Genomic DNA, 18,842 nt, shown 5'->3' with positions numbered 1-18,842 from the left:
ATTTTGTAGCACAGTCTTCCATCTTAAACATAAAGTCATTGAATCCCAGACTGGTTTGGGTTGGAAGGGACCTTAAATAGCATCCAGTTCCAATCTGCTCCCACAGGCAGGGACACCTTCCACTAGACCAGGTTGGTCCAAACCACTTCCAGCCTGGCCTTAAACACTGCCAGGGATGGGGCAGCCACAGCTTCTCTGGGCACCCTGTGCCAGTGCCTCACCGCCCTCACAGGGAAGAATTAACATTTGGGTTTGGCTCAAGGTCCAACTGAACAGAAACAGGCCTCAGTTTCCTCTAACTTACATTGCACATGGAAGTGTTCAGCAGTTGCTTCTGAACAGAATCAGCCAATATAAGCTAAGCATGCAGGGAACAGCCTTTGGTTACACAGACATTATCCTTCTTTCACTTGCCGTAGCCTGGTACTACCCAAAAGAAAAGTAAAAAGGCTTCCAAAATGGTGTTAGACAGACAAATAGACATGGAAGCTTTAACTGTGACTTTCTGCCCTTTCCTGAGTTCTCAGCCAAACCACAACCTCTTCTTGCCTTAAGCCTGGCTCAGAAACCACAGCGGGGCAGAATCAGGGGGTGGGCGCTGAGGTTGGTGGAGTTATACAAAGGCAAAACCAGAATCAGGTTCAAAAAAGCATTTTCCCTAGACAGAAATCTACTGGAGCAGGAACAAATGGGAGTGCCCAGCAGAGCGACTGGGAACAGAGGCAAGGCAGTATCCCTGAACCCTTGCTCCTGACAGAGACACCACTAACAGTGGTGCGTTGAGCTCATCTTGGCATCCCTGATGAAGGCACTGTGCTGTGCCGAGCCCATGCAAGGATAGCAAAAGTCTGAGGGCTGTGCTAACCGGGAATCCCAAGTAGCTGAAAACTGAAGTCAGCCAAATTAATTCCTTTTTCTGGGGTACAGTAAAGGAGTGGAGGGGATATCTCTATTGGTGTGCTGTCGTTTTTGTGCTCCTGAAGGGTCATGGTGCTACTTACTCTCCCCAGCCTCCTACTTCTGGCCCACCGGACTAGCAGGACAGCCCCAGGCAATGGCACTACATCAGCAAACCTGGCTTTACATCTGTAGTTGGAGTGAACACTATGCAGGGAGGGTGTTAAATATCTCTCCAAACAGAATTCATCTTCTGCCTGCACCTGCTTTGGAACCATAGAACATTTCCAAGCTGGAGACAAATCCAAACACCTCGTGTAGAAGCACCTTTCCCTTGGATTTTTATTATCATCATTGTCATAATTTTTAAGAATATATCTTGTACCGAAACACTGTCAGCATTCTTTATACAATGGAAAAATGACGCACTCATCATGTATCATGTAAAAGAGTAAAAACAGAGCGAGACAGGAACAGTTCTTATTCATCTGGAGTACAAATAGGATCTGATGTACAACTTAAAAGCCACACATCAGATAAAAAGATCACCTGGAAAATGACAGGTTTTCAGTTTGGAAAAAGGAAGAAGTCAGGGAATGTAAATGTTAAGGCTAAAATTTGATTTTTAACTTGTATTTTATAGGCAGCAGCCTGATTCTTAACTCAGCAGCAGCAGCAACAACACCCCCCTGGCTTTGCAAAGAGATTTGCACTTGCATGAAATAAGAATCAGGCTTCTGTGCTCGGAGGACTCTGATTGACCTCAACAGGCTTTGGACTAGAGCCACAGTTGGAATTTCAGCTTGCAGTCTAAGGCTTCTTAACTGCAGGCCATATTAGCGCAAAATGAGGCTTTGCAACTGGCATGCTACCCTTAACTTTGGGTATTCCAGTTCTGGTTGCTTTAAACCACAGCTTTATTGCAGGTTTAACATAATTCTCTTTGTGAGATTCTTCTCTCTCTCTTTTTTTCTTTAAATACAGTGCTACAAAGGATGTTTTTGTATTCTGTGTCTTAGAAAGTCCCTATATTACATGTTTTCAAAATTGTCTAAATATACGTTTCTATCATGATTATAACTACTCAGAAAGACCAGCAACAGTCTGTTGTGAGCAGCCAAGGAAAAAAGTGTATTTAGTCCTAAAGAAGTCAAGAAAAGTGGCTGTGTTCATTTATAGTGTAGCGCAATGACTGTGTTTATACAGCTATACCTACTATTTAAAAAGCTACTTGAAAAGTTATTATTCATGTGCAGTAGCTGATTTTCAAGCATTAATAACTTGGCTGTCTAGACAAGTTTTAATTGTCATATCAAAGGCCAAATATGTTCTCAAACAAGTGCAGAAAATCTCCCATCTCCCTTGGAAAGAGGTTGGTTCTCTTCCTCAACTAAGAGGCTGCCAAATTGAACTTTTTCTCAGGTTACACAAGCATGGTTCCAACTTCAAATTTGCTGGTTTTTAAAGGGATTGACTTGAACTCAAACCTATCCTGTGCAGCAAAGTTAGTAACCCCTGAAAAGCAGTTTTGAGTGAATATGCAAAAAGTTCCCCCCACCCCCACCAACTACCATGCCCACACTTTCCCAGGGCCTAGAGGGCTCCATTAAAATGTAACTAAATGCTCGACAGGAAACAGGATTTTTCAAGAATGATATGTAAAGTTTACCCAAAGAACCTAAAAGACATTTTGTACATTCAAAATGTTTACACTTTTGCTTGATTTTTAACCATCAGTAAGGTTGTTCATTCTTACTAATAATACATACAATGAGTATAAATAAATAAACTACAGATAAGCTTTAAAAATTGTATTAACAATACGTTGTGCAAAAACTCGTAACGATCTACATTCTATGCAAATACCCTGACTAAAATACACAGGCAGTGTCCTTATACCCTCATTCCGTTTTTGCACAGTCCTTGGGACAAGTCTGCTGCTGGCAGCAATCGGCAAAACTCCATGCAAGCCATGGAGGTGATGCTGGTTTAGACCAGCAGAAGAGCTGACGCCCAGGCATGTGCAAAAATCCCATAGAAATCAGTGGGAATTGTGCTTGACTAAGGACTAGACAGTTTGATTGTACCCAGTTAAAGTGAGTGGGAGTTTTGCCATTGATTTCCATGGAACCAGGCTCAGGCCCCGGGTAAGGACGTCAGCACGTGGCCCTACGTTGTGCTACACTACTCCACTTCAGTGCAGAAACAATATTCGCAAAAGAAAAACTTTCTGTTGTTGTCACTGCTGTTCAGTAACTGGTTTTAGCGCTGCGCTTCAGAAATTGCCTTTCTGTGAGATCTGAGACAAGAGTGCAAGTCTTTCTGAATCCATTCCAATTTGATTATCCAGTATAGGTAGGCTATTTTGATCCAAGAAAAACGGCTCAATGTCTATTAACCAACAGTGTTCTTCATTAGGATAAACAACAGCCCGGTTCATCGGCACAGGAGTGAAGAACTGCATGCGGAAAAGGAACGGGGCAGCCTTCCTACCATAGCTGTGTCCAGAGCCGGCTGTCACTTCTCCAAACGGATGATGGCACCTGAGCCGGTTTGGAATCTGCAGTCCTCACAAGCTCAGCCAAGTTTTGTAAGCTGAAGATCTCCATTTATCTTTATCGTATCAATTGCTGACAGTGTTTCAATACGGTGGTAAAAATCAAAGAGCTGATGTCCATCCACAAATATTCTAAAACGGGGATGCTCGCAAAGTATCTCAACCTGTGAAAAATAAAATGATGAAGCACGTTGTTCACCGTGTAACTGGGAAGCTATTTCACAGAATACAAAGAGCTTTCTGTTAGCCTTTAAGCAGTGCTGGTGCAGTTACGCCTTTTGCTAACTATGTGCCATGTAACAGCCAGGGCTGAGACCAGTTTGTCTCTGTGACACCAGTTACACTATGATAGATCTGCTCTTACTCTTACTTCACAAGGAGATCAGGATCACAGAATGGTTTGTGTGGGAAGGAACCTTAAATCTCATCCAGTTTCAACCCCCTACCACAGGCAGGAACACCTTCCACTAGACCAGGTTGCCCCAAGCCCCGTCCAACCTGGCCAGGAACACTGCCAGGGATGGGGCAGCCACAGTTTCTCTGGGCACCCTGTGCCAGGGCCTCACCACCCTCATTGTGGAGAACTTCTTCTTAATGTCTAATCTAAATAGAACCCAGCCCCACTGGCATCAGGGAGGTCTTGCCTCTTAGAATAATGCCAGAAACTCAAACTGCTTATTACAGGGGGAAGAAATTGCATCTCTTAACACAAGTCTTGCATTCCTTGCTAGAGAATGTTTTTTGCTGTGGAATGAGGGGGCAGCTCCCTCTGCAATGCTTTCCACGTTTATGTTAATTTACCAGAAGGGAGTGAACACGAGAACTGGGTAGCTTTGCCCTCCCCTCCAACACATACTCACAGAGCTGCTGTGAAACTAAAAAGCCTTCACTATTGTGGCTGCAGTCAGCCCAGGACTCCCTGTTGGAATAGACCATATTGGAGCTGCAGTGATGATGGATGGCTTGAATTCAACTAGACAGTTCGCATGAGACACAAAAAGGATCAGGGAGGGACACAGCTCATCCCTCCTCCCTAAAGCCCTGCAGAAATGCTCTAGAAGAGCAACAACGCCTGGAGCTGGACAAGCTTGGACAGGTTGGGAGATTCCTGATGTTAGGGGTGGCTTGAGAGGGTGCCCTGTAGTTAAGCTTTGCTGAAGGTGCCTCAGCACGAAGCAGGGATATGAGTGTGCAGAACGTGCACTTCTCCTACAGGCCCTTGGAGACCTCCAGGTCCAGACAGGTTAAGAAGAAAATCTGCAGCAAAACCACGTGTAAGTCCTGGGTCATTTCAAGAGGCCAGTAGCTGGAGTGAAGTGCTGCCTTCAGGCACTTGACTCTGCTGCTATTACAGCATATAAAAATGAGAACAGGGCCAGACAAACTGTCTGAGCCAAAGCCCGACTGACTTAGGGCACGTTGCACTAGGGGAAGTGGCAGCAGACGGTGCAGGAGAGCTTAAACTCCTGGGGACCCTGTAGCACACCATGTAGCAGAGAAACACCCATGCTGCTGCCTGTCTCCTGTGTCACTGCAGCAGGCACATCCCGCCTTAGGCCTTGTTATGTAAAAGATATGGTTAGCCTCAACACTGCTTCTGATCCGTTTTTCCAGATCACCCTGGGCCACGCCAGAACGATAATTGGACTAGATCAGAAGTAATTGGCAAGAACACTTAGTCTCATTTATTCACCGAGAGGGAAACCATCAAAGGTACAAAGTCAATTGGGAGCCTAAATTCCATTTATGCAGTTGGGAAAAAAGGCGGAAATAAAAAAGAACAACTCCCTTGCTATAGTATCTTATGGCGAAGTGCAGTATTGCTGTCCTCCAATGTCAGCTGTCACTAGTTTTGGGGACACCCAAAACCCATGCTCTGCGTAATTTGTCTGCCTTGTCTGAGGGGCCAGCCACCACCTACTGCAGCAGGGTAGGATAACCCTCTCAGCCAGAGCAGGACCAAGCATCCAAGCTCTTTCAAGTGCATTTCCCACACGCACCAAAGGGTGTTGCCAGTTCTGATGGGAGAGTTTGTAGAAGCTAGTAGAGCGCAACCAATTTGCAGCAAAACTAGTGATAAGCACCCTCTCATCTTGGGGAGCTGGTTAGCTTTTGGGGCTGGGGGAGATTATCCTGGGGGCAAGAAGGATTAAAAGGGTTTGGCAGCTCATCAGAGCACTGGCATTTGGCAGAGGGGCCAGTGAGGTTTTGCAACAGGGGTGGGGAGGAGGAAGAGGGTTTTTCTGGGTCAGCCGCATGCAGAAGACATGCAGCCTTTTTTCTCAGTGTAGTGAAGCCACTGAGAGAGAAGCGGCCCTCTGCAGCTGCATACTTTGTTAGTCCTGATTTGCAAAGACATCTTCAAGAAACCATAAACACTACAGATGGGAATTTGCTTCTAGGTCAACCCAGTCCATCCACAGCACCACAGCATTTCCACGTACACTGTTTTCAAGTGGCTACAGGCTTAAATTTGACAGGAGATTTAATCCCAGGGTTCAGAAAAGAATACCACTATTGCTTAGCTGTTTAATCTGCTAACACGAAGGGCTACGGTCAACCTCAGCGTAATGCCCCTGGAGACAAAGGATGAACAAGCTCCTTATTAGCCGCACTAAACTGCAAACGCTGTCCATTAAGAGAACCATCAAAACATACAGCACTCTCAGAGAGTATTTACATTCTCCACTAATAACTTGTAATGCATTAATAATACAGAGGGACTTCTTAATTTACAGCTATAAAACTAAGCTGAGGAAGTGCACTCCATCACAAACAATTACAGCCCACGACTTGTCATAGCACCCTGGTGAGGTGTTCATAGCCCCATATGAACCTCCTGCAGCAGAACAACCTCCACATAACTTCTGGTCGATAAAAACAACCCTGCGACTGGTGTCTCAACCACAGGTGTGAGCTACACTGCCATTTCACCAGAGGCAAGTCAGGTTCTGCTGCGAGACTGATCAAATTGCACTTTATCAGATATGGTGCACGCCGCTGTCATCCTGTACTCACCCTAAAAGGCTGGTCCGGTATAAAAGGAAAGTAAGGAATAGACGATTGCTCCTCTCCCCATTCTCCGGCTACACAAGAGTTTCTGACAAACTGCCTGTCTGTAAACACAGCTTTCAGTTCAATGGCTACATCTGCAGGAGGATCTTCCGACTCCCCGCAAGTCAGACTGATGCCAAAGCTGCAACACAAACACATCAGCTCTCATTCAGCCAGAAGCAAGGAAAGAAGCCCCAAATGCCACCAGTCTCATTTCTCAGCTTATTAAAACCAGGATAGCGGCACAGGATGGGGCAGCCGCTCATTCAGGGAGTGCTCCAAAAGCTCAGCAGGGACAAGAACATGGTTATAGCACACATATATGTGTGTACATGTGCGCTGTGCATACATGTGTATATATATGCACTTATATATGCTCTATACGCTCCTTTACTCCCAAGTGAAATGTAAGGAAACGGGATCCCTTAAAGAAATGCCCCCTCTATGGGTCAAAGGAGAAATCAGCAAGCTATATTTAAAATGATAAAAATAATCCCTTTCCAGAAAGGAGGGATCCGTGTGTATGTGTCTGTATTTGTGTGCCTGCGTGTGGGCTCCCCCCGCCTCGTCCCCTCCCCGGGCCCAGCAGCCCTGCCCGGGTGTTACCTCTCGGGGTTGAGATCCACTATGCCCATAACTAAGATCTTCTTTCCCGGCCTCATTCCTCCTTTGATGTGCCCACAGAAGGGGACGATCTGGAAAGGACAGCGGGAAGGGTCAACCCGGCAGCAGCAGCCGCCGTGGGCTGGGAGTAAAGGGGTTCAAACCCACACAAACCCCCATATAACCCCCCTAAATAAAGGTGCTTTACCAGGCGAGGGAAGTACACATCGGCTTGCACCGGTGATCCCAGCGAGTTGTTTAAATGCCCGTCCTCTATTTTCTGCAGGTAAAAAGGAGAGCGCTGAGCCAGGGGCATGCGGAGCCCTTCCCGCCGCCGCCGCCCCGCGGGTGCCCACCGAAGGGGCCCTGCGCTGCCCTACCCGGTCCTTCCCGATCCCCCCCCCCCCAGCCCCGTCCCGTTGCCCCGCGGAGGGGGCACAGCGGCACTCACCAGCGCGTCCCGCTCGGCCACGGTCCCCGCCATCTTGTGGAAGCGGCGGCGGCGCCGGGGCCGGGGCGGAGGGGGACCGGCGGGGGCGGGGGGAGGGAGGGAAGGAGGACGGGGAGGGAGGCGGCTGTGCGGCACCCGCGGCGGCTGAGGGGCAGCGGCGGAGCCGGAGCGCGGCCGGTGCAGAAGTAGGAAGGCGAGGAGGAGGGGGAGGAGGAGGAAAGCGAGGAGGAGGAGGAGAAGGAGGAGGGGAGGTGGCCGGCTCTGCCTCGCCCGGCGGGGAGCCCAGCCCCTGGCCCGGGGGGAGCCGAGCCTACCCGGGCAGGGCGGGGGTTGCGGCCGCTTCCTGAGCTCTGCAGCCTGCCCTGCGGCGGGGCCCGGTTGGAAGGGCCGCAGGGCACGGCACGGAGCGGTCCTGAGGGGGTTGGTGGTGGGCCCAGTGTAGGGCCTAGCAGGGCCAGGGGACCCCTCCTGGGGGGCTTGCAGAGGGGCCAGAAGAGTCCCGAGCCCCTTGTTTCAGGGTGAACCTTTATTTCTGAGCAGGGGCTCGGCTAAGAGTCTGAGGTGAATGCCCCATCCCTGGCAGCGTTCAAGGCCAGGTTGGACGGGGCTTGGAGCAGCCTGCTCCAGTGGAAGGTGCCCTGCCCATGGCAGGGGGTTGGAACTGGATGATATTTAAGGTCCCTTCCATCCCAAACTATTCTATGATTCTAACTAGGTTCTCCAGAAGTGGAGAGGTAGCTCCATCACTGTGCTTCCTGGTGTGGACCCTCAGGAGGTCTTTGGTGGGGACACCGGTGGCATGGCCGGTCACAGCGGGTGGATGTTAGGGCACTGGCAGCCTCTTGGCCGAGTCAGGCAGCAGCTCCTTTGAAACCCTCCCCGCCAGCCTTCTAATGAGCCACGGTAATTGCATAAGTCGGGCGGCTGTCAATGGCTTGTTACGGAGCGGGAGCTCCTTATTTACATGCAGTGTCCGTAGTTATGCAACGTGGCGCTGTCTGTGGGTGTCCCGCTCTGCTGGGCAGCTCCAACCAAGGCCACAAGCCCTGCTTGCGGCTGCTGCGCAATGCCAGGAATCCCTCGCCTTCACCACACCAGGAGTGACTTGTCTTGGCAAGCATGCTGTTGATGATGAGTTTGGGATGAGGGGGGGTTTGAAACTGAGGAAGGCTTTCTTCCTCACCGCTGGATTTGGTGGCATGGAGATCTCTTTGGCACCATGACACAGCGAATTGGCCTGCTTTCTGCGGGGCGCTTGGCTTTCCGAGCCTCTTACTGCGCGTTGGGCTGGGTTGGTGAATGGCGCTGGCCTTCCTCCTCTGAGGCGCTGTGAGGATTAATTAAATTGGGTAAAGTGCAGTGGAGGAAGCTAAGTCACTGCAATATTTAGGGTTTCAATATGATGGTGTGTGTCAGTTGGGAAATGCGTGCAATCAGTAGGTGATGCCGTTTGAGAAATCAAGAGTAAATACAGATTGTGCAAGTGTTCACATGCTTGGTTACTTTTTCAGCAGTGCCCACTAATTTGGTGATGTTTTCATCTCTGGATGCTCAGGTGGAGATGGCTCACAGAGGCTTCTGTTTGTGCAGACAGCTCTGCTGGAAGTCACGTACTGAAGTCATGGCTTCTTCGGTTGTACCAGCACAGTAGGCATCTCTGTCACCCAGGTCTCGGCATGGGAAAGCCGTTGGACTGTTTCCTTCATGCCAGAATATTGGGTATCAGCAGTCACCACATGGCGAAAACACCTTCCTCAAACACTGCCAGGAGACTGAATTTGTGAACAGTGCAGTAACACAAAGCCATCTCACCTCACGTTGGAACAGTTGGGTTTTGAGTGATGAGTTGGGTCTGTTCACGAGTTCACCACAGAGATGAACTGGAGTTGATGGTTCTGTCAGCTCCCTTTTGCTCACTTCACCAATGTTGATGCCAGCTGAATTATGCTTAGTGTTGGCCTAAGAGAACAGAAATTGCCCTAAGCTTTTTATTTAGTAGTAAAGCGTTACATGATGCCCAGAGAGCTCCTTTCAGCACACCTTGTCTTTCCCTCTGCTGTACGCTTTATTGTGTAAGATTAAATTTATTGGACATAAAATTAGGCCAGCCAGTTGTTTGTGCCAAAGCACGAATTCTTGTGAGGAGAGAGGTCATCATTATGTCTGTGTTTTGTGGCTGGTTTTAATTGAAGTTTTTAATTTCAAAGTAATTGGGGAGCAAGACTTGGCCATTTGGCTCGCTGCTTTGCCTTGTGTTTGTCTTTTTTTTGGCATGTTTTCTGAAAACTAGCACAAATGCAGCGTTTGTTTTGTTGGCCTTAGAAAGATTGACTCCATCAGCCTGCAATATGAAGTTACAACGGGGAGGACATTCCCATAGTTTTAAGGCACTGGTGGTCTGTGCCTTTCTGGTTTTATGCCAAGTTCTCCTCCTGCCCCATAAAAGCCCAAGAGGACGTTGAAAAATTCCATTTGTACCACGAATGAGGTGAGGCAGGCAGAGCAGGAGCTTTGCCTCTGTGTGATGCTGTCCTGCCTGTGTGATGGCTGCTCCTGTGCTTTCTCCTAGGGAGGTGTTCTCCAGCAGAAGAGGACTCTGCATTGCCCAGTGGTCTGTGAAGCAAGGTTGTGTTTCTGGGCAGCACTGTGCCTCTGACCCACAGATCAGCTTCCTTGAGACCCATCTTCCCAGCAGGTTCTTCTCTGCAAAGGGCTGTAGGGTGTGTGCCACCGTCTAAGCTCCTGCACTTGTTCTTCTGAAAATGGGAGAGGTCTGAGACAAATGTGTTCCCTCACCCATGCAGTCCTTGTTAAATCATCTGCACAAAAAGTCTCTGTTTGGTATTTGTACCAGCCTTCTCGACAGAGGAGCCCTTGGAGTTTTGTGCTTAAGGACCTGAGCTTGCAGACCTTGTGATAGTAGCTGGGGCTACTGCCAGAGAAGCTGTGGCTGCCCCATCCCTGTCAGTGTTCAAGGCCAGGCTGGATGGGGCTTGGAGCAGCCTGGTCTAGTGGAAGGTGTCCCTGCTGGTGGCAGGGGTTGGAACTGGGTGAGCCTTAAGGTCCTTTCCAACCCAAACTGTTCTATAATAAGTATTTGTAAGCTCCACTGAAATAATGCTGAGGTACAAGTTACTGAACTTGACTGATTCATAGAATCATAGAATAGTTAGGGTTGGAAAGGACCTTAAGATCAGCTAGTTCCAACCCCCCTGCCATGGGCAGGGACACCTCACATTAAATCATGTTACCCAAGGCTCTGTCCAACCTGGCCTTGAGCACCACCAGGGATGGAGCATTCACAACTTCCCTGGGCAACCCATTCCAGTGCCTCACCACCCTTACAGTAAAGAACTTCTTCCTTATATCCAATCTAAACTTCCCCTGTTTAAGTTTGAACCCGTTACCCCTTGTCATTATCACTACAGTCCCTAATGAAGGGATTGCTCTGACCCAGGTGTAGGACCTTGCACTTGTCAAGGCTAAACTTCGTGAGGTTGGCATCAGCCCACCTCACAAGCGTGTCAAGGTCCCTCTGGATGGCATTCCTTCCTTCCAGCATATCAACCGACCCACAGAGCCTGGTGTCACTAGTAAACTTGCTGAGGGTGCACTCAATCCCACTGTCCATTGACCCAGTACAGCAAACCTTGTGGATAGGTATTGTCCTTCCATTCCTGGGTTTATACAGCTCTTTGCTCAGTGGGAGCCTGGGACTCTGGAAATACTGAGAATGGTATCAAGATTAATAAGAAGTGGCACGATGTGAACACCATATGGGAGCAGTTAATGATGTGCCCAGCCCAGCCAGCAAAGCCATTGCTGAGAACTGGCAAACCCAGAACTTCATCTTAATCCCATCACCTTGTATCTTGCAGCCACTCCCTTTGATGATTTTAAAAGGTGTATCTAATTCTTAGCTGGCCTTCACCAGAAAGGAATGCAGCACGATCGCAATTTTGGTGTGGTATAATTACCCTGCCTTTCTTGCCCCATTACCACTGACACTATCCTCCTCACGCCTGGGTTTATAGGCTGACTTGTACAACCTCTCTGGTTTGTTTTGCTTTTCTAATGACATTGGTGAGAAGATGGGAGGTGTTTGCTGGTTTCGTGGAAGCTTCCTTTGGTTTCTGGGTGGTAAGGCACCAAAGTCCTGGGTTTTGTGAGAGTCGGAAAAAGCTGACTAATACAGTAAAGGAGAAGGTCTGGGAATAAGTTTGATGCAGTGATTGGAGCCAAGGGTATGACAGTTTGGAGGAATTCCTCCTTTTCAGAATTACAGCAGTAAAGCTGCGCTCCTGCTAAACAATTATTTGGGTTAGATGGGTTTTTTTGACCTTTGTATTGCTGCTGCAAGTCCTCAGATGGAGGTCCGGGAGACCAAACCCAACCTTGCATAGATTTGCCCTGGGTGGGTGCCCCAGGCGGGGCTCTGCAGAGGACATGTCACAAGGGGCTGCACAGCAGAGCAGGGGATGTACTTGCTCTCTTGCCATGTGGTTTTGGAGCGTCCCAAGAACAGATTCCCCTGATGTTGCGTACGGAATATGAAGTGTGGGGTGCCATGTGCCTGTGGAAACGTTCCTACACCTGCCTTCACACTCACCTGTGGGAAAGACAGACGACAGTTACTGGTACAAACAGTGTGGGGAGAGTGGTCAGCACGCTTGTGCGCTTTCGGAGGCTAGTGCTGTCACAACTTTGTGGACAGAGAAGGGAATCCAGGACCAGGAGCAGCACTCCCCTCTTGACGTTTATTTCATATGGCTTCCTTACTTCTTGTTGCTCCCTGAGTTAATCTTGTCTGAGTCTTACCCTTAAGGTATCAAGCTCTGGCTGTGTATGAATCCAGTGGAGAAGTCAGTTTTCTGGGCCTCTCAGTAACACGGGTTGTCTGAACTGGTGTTTAAAGAGATGATCCTGGTGAGTGAGTCACAGAGCTGCTGCATTGTCCAGTGCACAGCACATGCGTATCAGAAGTACTTGTCTTGCAGTGTGTTTACTGGAATCAGCACTAGGAACCAAGGGCATGTACATAAAGGCATGTCAGATAAGGCAGTACCTGCTGGTTGAAGGCTGTTTGCTTTCAGGATCTTTCAACTCTTCCAGTGCTTTCTACAGAGATTCAATGTCCAAATGCATTAGAGGCTGGTCTTTCCTGCTGTATCTTATTTGGGACTTCTTTGGTATTATCATATCTCAACAATTTATCATGAATCTCATAATGTTGGTTCTTTCATCTTTAAGTTTCAGTTTTGAGGTCTGTGTCATTTCAAGTCCACAGATTTTATTTTATTTTATTCAGGTGTATTTTTATTTTTTAAGAGGCAGTTTCTAGAAATTTGAGAATTTGGCAACTAACACCTGAAGTCTAACAGCAAATGAAAAAGACAGTTAAATACATATATTTTAAAAACTCCTGAATTTCAGTCAAACGTCATGGTTTTAAAGATGGAAATTTATGTCCATGATGCATCATACCTGCATCACATCTACAAGTGGATGTGGAAAACAGCTCCTAAAGGGCTTTACCCACAAGTATCACCATGTCAAAAAGTCTTTTTTCTGCATACATTTTAGATTGTTGCTGACTGCTGTTTTTCCTCTTTCTTCCTCTCCTCTAACAAGGTGGCCTTTCAATTTTGGAAAAAGGAAAGATGCATTTGTAATCCTCATCTCAGTGGTCCAGGGAGACCTGCAGACATAAGGTTGGACTGACTATGAATGCTCCAGGCACAAGCATGGGTGATCCAGGGAAAGCCACACACACCCCTGGCCAACACATCTCTATGCTGAGCAGGTGGCAACACTGCATTACTGCTGATTGGAAACCCCAACCACTGCTTCTGCATAAAGCACTGCTGACAGAGAAGTGAAGACCATTGCTGTTGAGCACTGTAAGGCAGGACCAAACACAGGACAAGGCAGTGAAAGCTGTTGTGATCATAGAATCATCGAATAGTTAGGGTTGGAAAGGACCGTAAGATCATCTAGTTCCAACCACAGTTCCCCACGGCTACAAGAACTGATCTCATTTTTAGGAATTCTTTTTCTCCCTCTTAAAACTCTCTTGACCTTCACTAGGCCACAGAAGCACTTCAGGCTGGTCTAGGTTCAGCCGGTCCTGCTGGAGCTAGCAAGACAAGCCTGCAGACATCCCAGGTCCCAGAGACCTGGGCAGAGAGCTGGAACAAAGGTGGTGTATATACCCTTAGTGTGAGGGGATCTGTAAGGATGAGGTGGCAGAGAATGAGATTTGAGAACAGTTAAGTAAAGTGGAGATGCACAGGTCCCCCTGATGGGGTGCTGAGGGAACTGGCAAATGGCCTTGTGAGGCCACTTCAACAGGGAGATGTGCCTGAGGACTGGAAGAAAGCAAGCACCACAGGGGCTGATGAGCAATGTGGTGGACAGAAAAGTGGTTGAGCATCTGAGTCCAGATCAGGGTGACCAGTGACACCAAGTCTAGTTGGAGGCCAGGAACCATTGCTGAAGCCCAAGGCAAGGAACACTGCCAGCAGGTGGAGGGAGGTGGTCCTTCCCCTGGGCTGTATCCTGCTCTGAGCTCCATAGAGCAAGGGTGACACAGCCATGCTGGAGAGAACCCCTAGGCCATAGCCCTCCCAGGGCCACTTACACTTTCTGCTGGGGTTGGAACGTTGGTCAGTTGGAGCCAACAGCCACCTGTGATGGCAGGATGGAGCTGGGCTGTCATGGAGCAGTGCCAGAAGGAAGCAGGGTCTGGCCAAGCAGCACTGCCCTAGTGCTAAGCATGGATGTGCGGCTGACCCAGGGCCACAAGAGGACCAAAAGACGCCTTCTCCTCCAGGAGGAACTGGTCATTACCAAGTTGCAGTAGGAGCCTCGGAGCCCAGCACCCTGGGGCACACAGCTCAGGTCCCCAGCTTGGGGAGAGCTGCCTGACAAGAGAGAAGAGGCAGCATGGGTCTCAGCCAGCTCTCCCTCTGTCCCTTACTGGTGCACCAGAAGGACACCAGAAGGAGCCAACAGAACTCAGGAGAACAGTCTCCCATCTCTTCCAAGTCCTGGAGAAGTTGCTGAGCTGCTGCCATGCCATGAGTTTCTCTCTGGCCTGGGCTGTGTCCCTAAGCACCGGTCCTAAGCATTGCTGTGTCCCTAAGCATTGCTGCTCAGCTTCTTCCACTTTTTCTTGCCCAGAGGAGGACATTCAGCTCCAGGAGCCTTAAGAGTCTGCCAGGGGGCCAGGCAAAGGTGAGGGTGGCTGCAGCTCAGGTGGCCTTTTCTTCTGTAGGGCTACTCTCCAAGCACAGCCTGGTTCTTGTAGACTGATGCCAAGTAAAGCCCTCCAGTGGTTCCGCCTAGCCACAAAGGGGGACTGCTGCTCACCAGGTGAGTTTTGACAAGAAAGGCAACCTCCTGCCAGCGGTTATCTGTGCTCACTGATGCTGGCTGGGGAGCCCAAGGGAGGCCGGCCGTGGTCTGGCTGCTCTGGGGAGATGATGGGTGCCTGTCCCCAGGAGCTCCGAAGATGGGATTGGGCTCTTTGCCCCCCAGCAAGGAGCCAGGTGTGGGGCAGTGCTCCAGCCTGCACTCTTGGAAGGCAGCTTCTCAGCCAAGCAAGTGTCCCCATACCTCTCCTGCAGGAGCTGTTGGCTGTCCTGTAGCAGGAAGGGCTGTCAGTGGAGGGGATATTCTGCCTAGCTGCTGGCAGTACAGTGCTTGGGGAGCTGCTGTGGACAGGGTTGCCCTGCCCAAGGAGGCCCTGGACTGGCATGCAGCCATTGACCTGGAAAGCCAACCTGCCATACTGCTGCATGTTATCTTGAAGGTGACCACTTCTGACCTGCAGCTCCATGGAGGAGCCCCTGGCTACCTGCCTGGAGGGTGCAAAGGCTCACATGGAAGTCTTGGCCTAGCAGGACTTCCTCCAAAGTATCTCCTTCATGCTCCTCATGAACAGGCTCTACAAGGACTGGATGGCAACCAAGCAGAAGACCACCACAAGAAGGTGGAAGGGCTGAAAGCATAAGCATGGGCAGCAGCCTGCCTGTTGAGCAGGAGCCCTGATCAATGGCTGAGAGCCCCTGGAAAGCTGTGCAGCATGGCCACTGGCTTCCCTGCCTTGGGCAAGTGTGGGGACAGCTGTGGACAGCACATAACTTGCTGAACCTTGTGTTCTTGTTCCTTCAGGGTGGCTGAGAAGTCGGCTGTGGCTGATCTCCTCCTCACCCTAAAAGTGAGCTCCAATGGCAGCCAGAGTGCTGAGGCTTTCATGCATCCCAGCGTGCTACACACTGTGACACTGGAGCAAGGAAGAGCACTCTCACTGTCAGCTCAGGAGCTGTTTTGCTCATGAATGTTCAAGTTACAAGGTATGAGTTACGGACTGCCAGTAATGAATTAGAGAACTCGTGATTTTAAACCTCATTAATTCAGAAGTGAATTAGTGTATTGACGTGTTTTACCAGCCTGTACCAAGGGGATTGTGTCCTTGGTTTCCTCTTGATTTTCTTTTTTTTCCTTATGCTCTCATAGAACATAGGTATAGGAATATGTTGTCCTGTAAGTATGAGATATCCAAACAGACCATGACACTTCTCAGTCCAGAAGAGGCTTCCTCATGGTCTGCAGGACAGGGTTGGGGCTGTTTGCTATTTTGAGGAGGCCCACAAGAATAACATTCTTCATCTGCCAGTTAAAAGACCTGCATTAATATTTCTTTTTTTTTCACAGTGCTTTTGGCCAATGAAGCAAGGAACACGGGAATCACATCTTTACCTTTTAATTGCCAGCCCTAGCAGAGCAAATTCTGCACTCAGTCATTTGTGCACAAAGTGCACATTTGCTGGGCATCACTGTTTGGTGCAATGTGGTGTGCTGGTTTGGTGCATTAAGAGCAGAGTCAGCATCTGACTGAGTACCAAACAGCTGCAGATACCACGTAAGACTGACAACTGCATTTCATCCTCCAGCAGTGCCTTTGGAACACCCCAGCTTCAGTTGGCACATCTGCCCAGGCAGGGAATGAGGCCATCCCAGAGAAGAGATGGAAACTGCTCTGTGTGCACATCAGTTTCAGGTTCTGTATTCCCACCCAGGACTTGTTGCAGTCTGAACTCATCTTCCCATCTGGATCCTCCATCAGTGACACTTTACTCTGACAGGTATCTGTTGTGCATTACAGCAGTTCAGAGCTAAATAATTTATTTTGGAAGCGGGTTTTACACATAGCTTAGAAAATGGAAGAGAACAGGAATATTGCAGCAGTGAACTGTGTGGTAGACAAATACATTCTGCCCTACAGTTTCTAAACAATTGCACTTTGCCATCCATTGTTTCAAAATTGATTTCTCTCCCATTATTACCCTCAAACTAAAAACCTGATCCAAAAAGCTTTTTGTTTTTCCAGGGTGATTCATTGATTTCCATTTGTAATAATAAAGGTGAAAATAAAGGAGAATAAACAAACGGAAAACACCCACAATGATGTATTCCCTAGTATTTAAAACAGAGAGAATGCTCATATGTGCCACAGCACACTTCATCTGTGAACATCAAAGTGTCTCATAGAGGTCATAATCCTGATTTCAAAGATGAGGAAACAAAGGTGCTGAGAGGGAAAGTGGCTTAACAGGTCAGTGGCAAAGCGGGGCAGGAGTCTCCTGAGCCTGTACTGCAGGCAAGATGAGGGAACAGAGGAGAACCAACCTGTTCTCACCTAATGAGGACAGCCCAGGTCCCAAGTGCAATGAAGGCACAGCAGCACTGCAGGGAGAGCAGCAAATCATGCCACAAGCAATGGAGTCAACGAAGCCTGGTGTCCTTGGGTTTTGTATCTAAAGGGTGGTCCAAGGGTTGTCTGATATTGGCCTTTGATGGTGCAGTCACAGGGTACCACTGTGGCCTTTCCCTCACCAAGGGCACTTAAGTTTGAGCCCATTACTCCTTGTGCTATCACTACAGTCCCTGATGAAAAGTCCCTTTCCAACTGTAGATCTTTACACTTTTTTTCTGTGTAGCAGTGCTCTGAAACTGTATAAAGGGTGGTACAACAAAGATGTTCATGCTCTTGATTCAGTAGCCACTGTTGTTTAACCTTATGGAAAGACGTTTCCCAAGGGGAGACACGGAATTGAACTTCCAACTCTGCAGCTGCATCTTTGAGCCCTGAGAGACTCACTACAGTGTAAGACTCATGCAGGTTATTCATCTGATGAACACCTTGAGTGAGAAGACTTTTTATGCCTGCAGTCATGCTGCCTTAGGTCATGGTCCTGTCATATCTTGTTACCTGGGAGAGGGGGGTGTTGAATGGGAATTATGGTGTGAAACTCTGAAGCAGTGATTTTGAAGCGCTCTTGATTTGTGAGCTCTGACAGTATTGGGGGGGTGGCTGTTCAGCTTTGATGGCAATTTGAAACCTACTGATAAAGAGGTTGGTTTTCTTAGCTTTAATGGACTCATTAAAGGTATGCTGTGGATGCCACAGGTCTGCTGGCCAAAAACTGAAAACAATTGCTCCAAAGAGCACTCCTGGTATTTCAGGAATGCTTCTCATGGCTCAGAAGAGAGCATCTTTCTCTCGGAGGACTAGAAGACAGCTGTTCCATGAGTGTATACAGTTTAATGGCATGATGTGGCCATAACTTAACTGAAGATCTTAAGAGTGTTTTTCATAAAGCGATTTGCCTCTGAAGGGTAGGCACAGTCTGGGGCTTGTCCCACTCATATTCTAGGAAGCAGCAAAATCAACGGGAGGAAGGACCCAAGATCCTGGCTTTGTCTATAGAAAAGCATCCTTGCTCTAGCTGTGCATGTGTGAAGACATCTGTCTGGGCTCACCCCTCGTGCCTGTACACGTGCAGGGTGCTGTTGGACGTGCAGTCCTTGGGACATCAGCTCTTGATGCTCTCAGGGATCAGATCCTATCTGTCTTGGTCACAAGCTGTGCTGCACAACTGGTAGTTACTATTCATGATAACTGCTTTGACATGGCTTGCAGTGTAACTTTCAGATTCATAGTGCATCTCTGCTTTCTGCTCAGGCAAGAGTTCCGAAAGGGGGATAGTAGGGATAAGGTGTGTAGCTTTGACATTCAGCCTCTTTGACCTTCAACTCCTTTTTCCTGATGCAGTCCATGTTATCCAGCAATTAAAAAGACACAGCGTAGTGTTCTTAGCCCACAGGAGGGCTGAGAGAGTTTTAGTAATAAACCCTTCTAGATCATTAAGTGAAATGTGCTATATAAAAGCCTGCAGGCTCTTTGCCTTGTGTTCCTGCCTTGTGTTTCTCTTC

General features: G+C 48.6%; 1 protein-coding gene and 1 long non-coding RNA gene across 2 annotated transcripts; one reads left to right on the top strand and one right to left on the bottom strand.

Annotated features, from left to right (window-relative positions):
* Positions 1 to 1,215: 1,215 nt before the first annotated feature.
* On the bottom strand, positions 1,216 to 7,787 carry LGALSL (galectin like). The gene is made up of 5 exons (XM_061356213.1): positions 7,563 to 7,787; positions 7,320 to 7,391; positions 7,115 to 7,203; positions 6,473 to 6,650; positions 1,216 to 3,618 (listed from the first exon to the last, which is right to left on the bottom strand). Exons 1-5 carry the CDS (start codon positions 7,593 to 7,595, stop codon positions 3,475 to 3,477), a joined length of 516 nt encoding a protein of 171 aa, XP_061212197.1. The 5' UTR covers positions 7,596 to 7,787; the 3' UTR covers positions 1,216 to 3,474.
* A 6,925-nt stretch (positions 7,788 to 14,712) lies between these two features.
* Positions 14,713 to 17,022, top strand: LOC133213736 (uncharacterized). The gene is made up of 2 exons (XR_009725865.1): positions 14,713 to 15,919; positions 16,281 to 17,022. It is a non-coding gene; the product is annotated as an uncharacterized LOC133213736 (long non-coding RNA).
* Positions 17,023 to 18,842: the final 1,820 nt, after the last annotated feature.

Source organism: Neopsephotus bourkii, unplaced genomic scaffold (assembly GCF_033783945.1).
Source record: "Neopsephotus bourkii isolate Nb327-2 ecotype Australia unplaced genomic scaffold, CSIRO-AGI_Nbou_v1 NB_845, whole genome shotgun sequence".
In the NCBI taxonomy this organism is placed as follows: domain Eukaryota; kingdom Metazoa; phylum Chordata; class Aves; order Psittaciformes; family Psittacidae; genus Neopsephotus; species Neopsephotus bourkii.
Note: the sequence above shows the minus strand (reverse complement) of the source record. Positions and strands in the feature narration are given on the sequence as shown.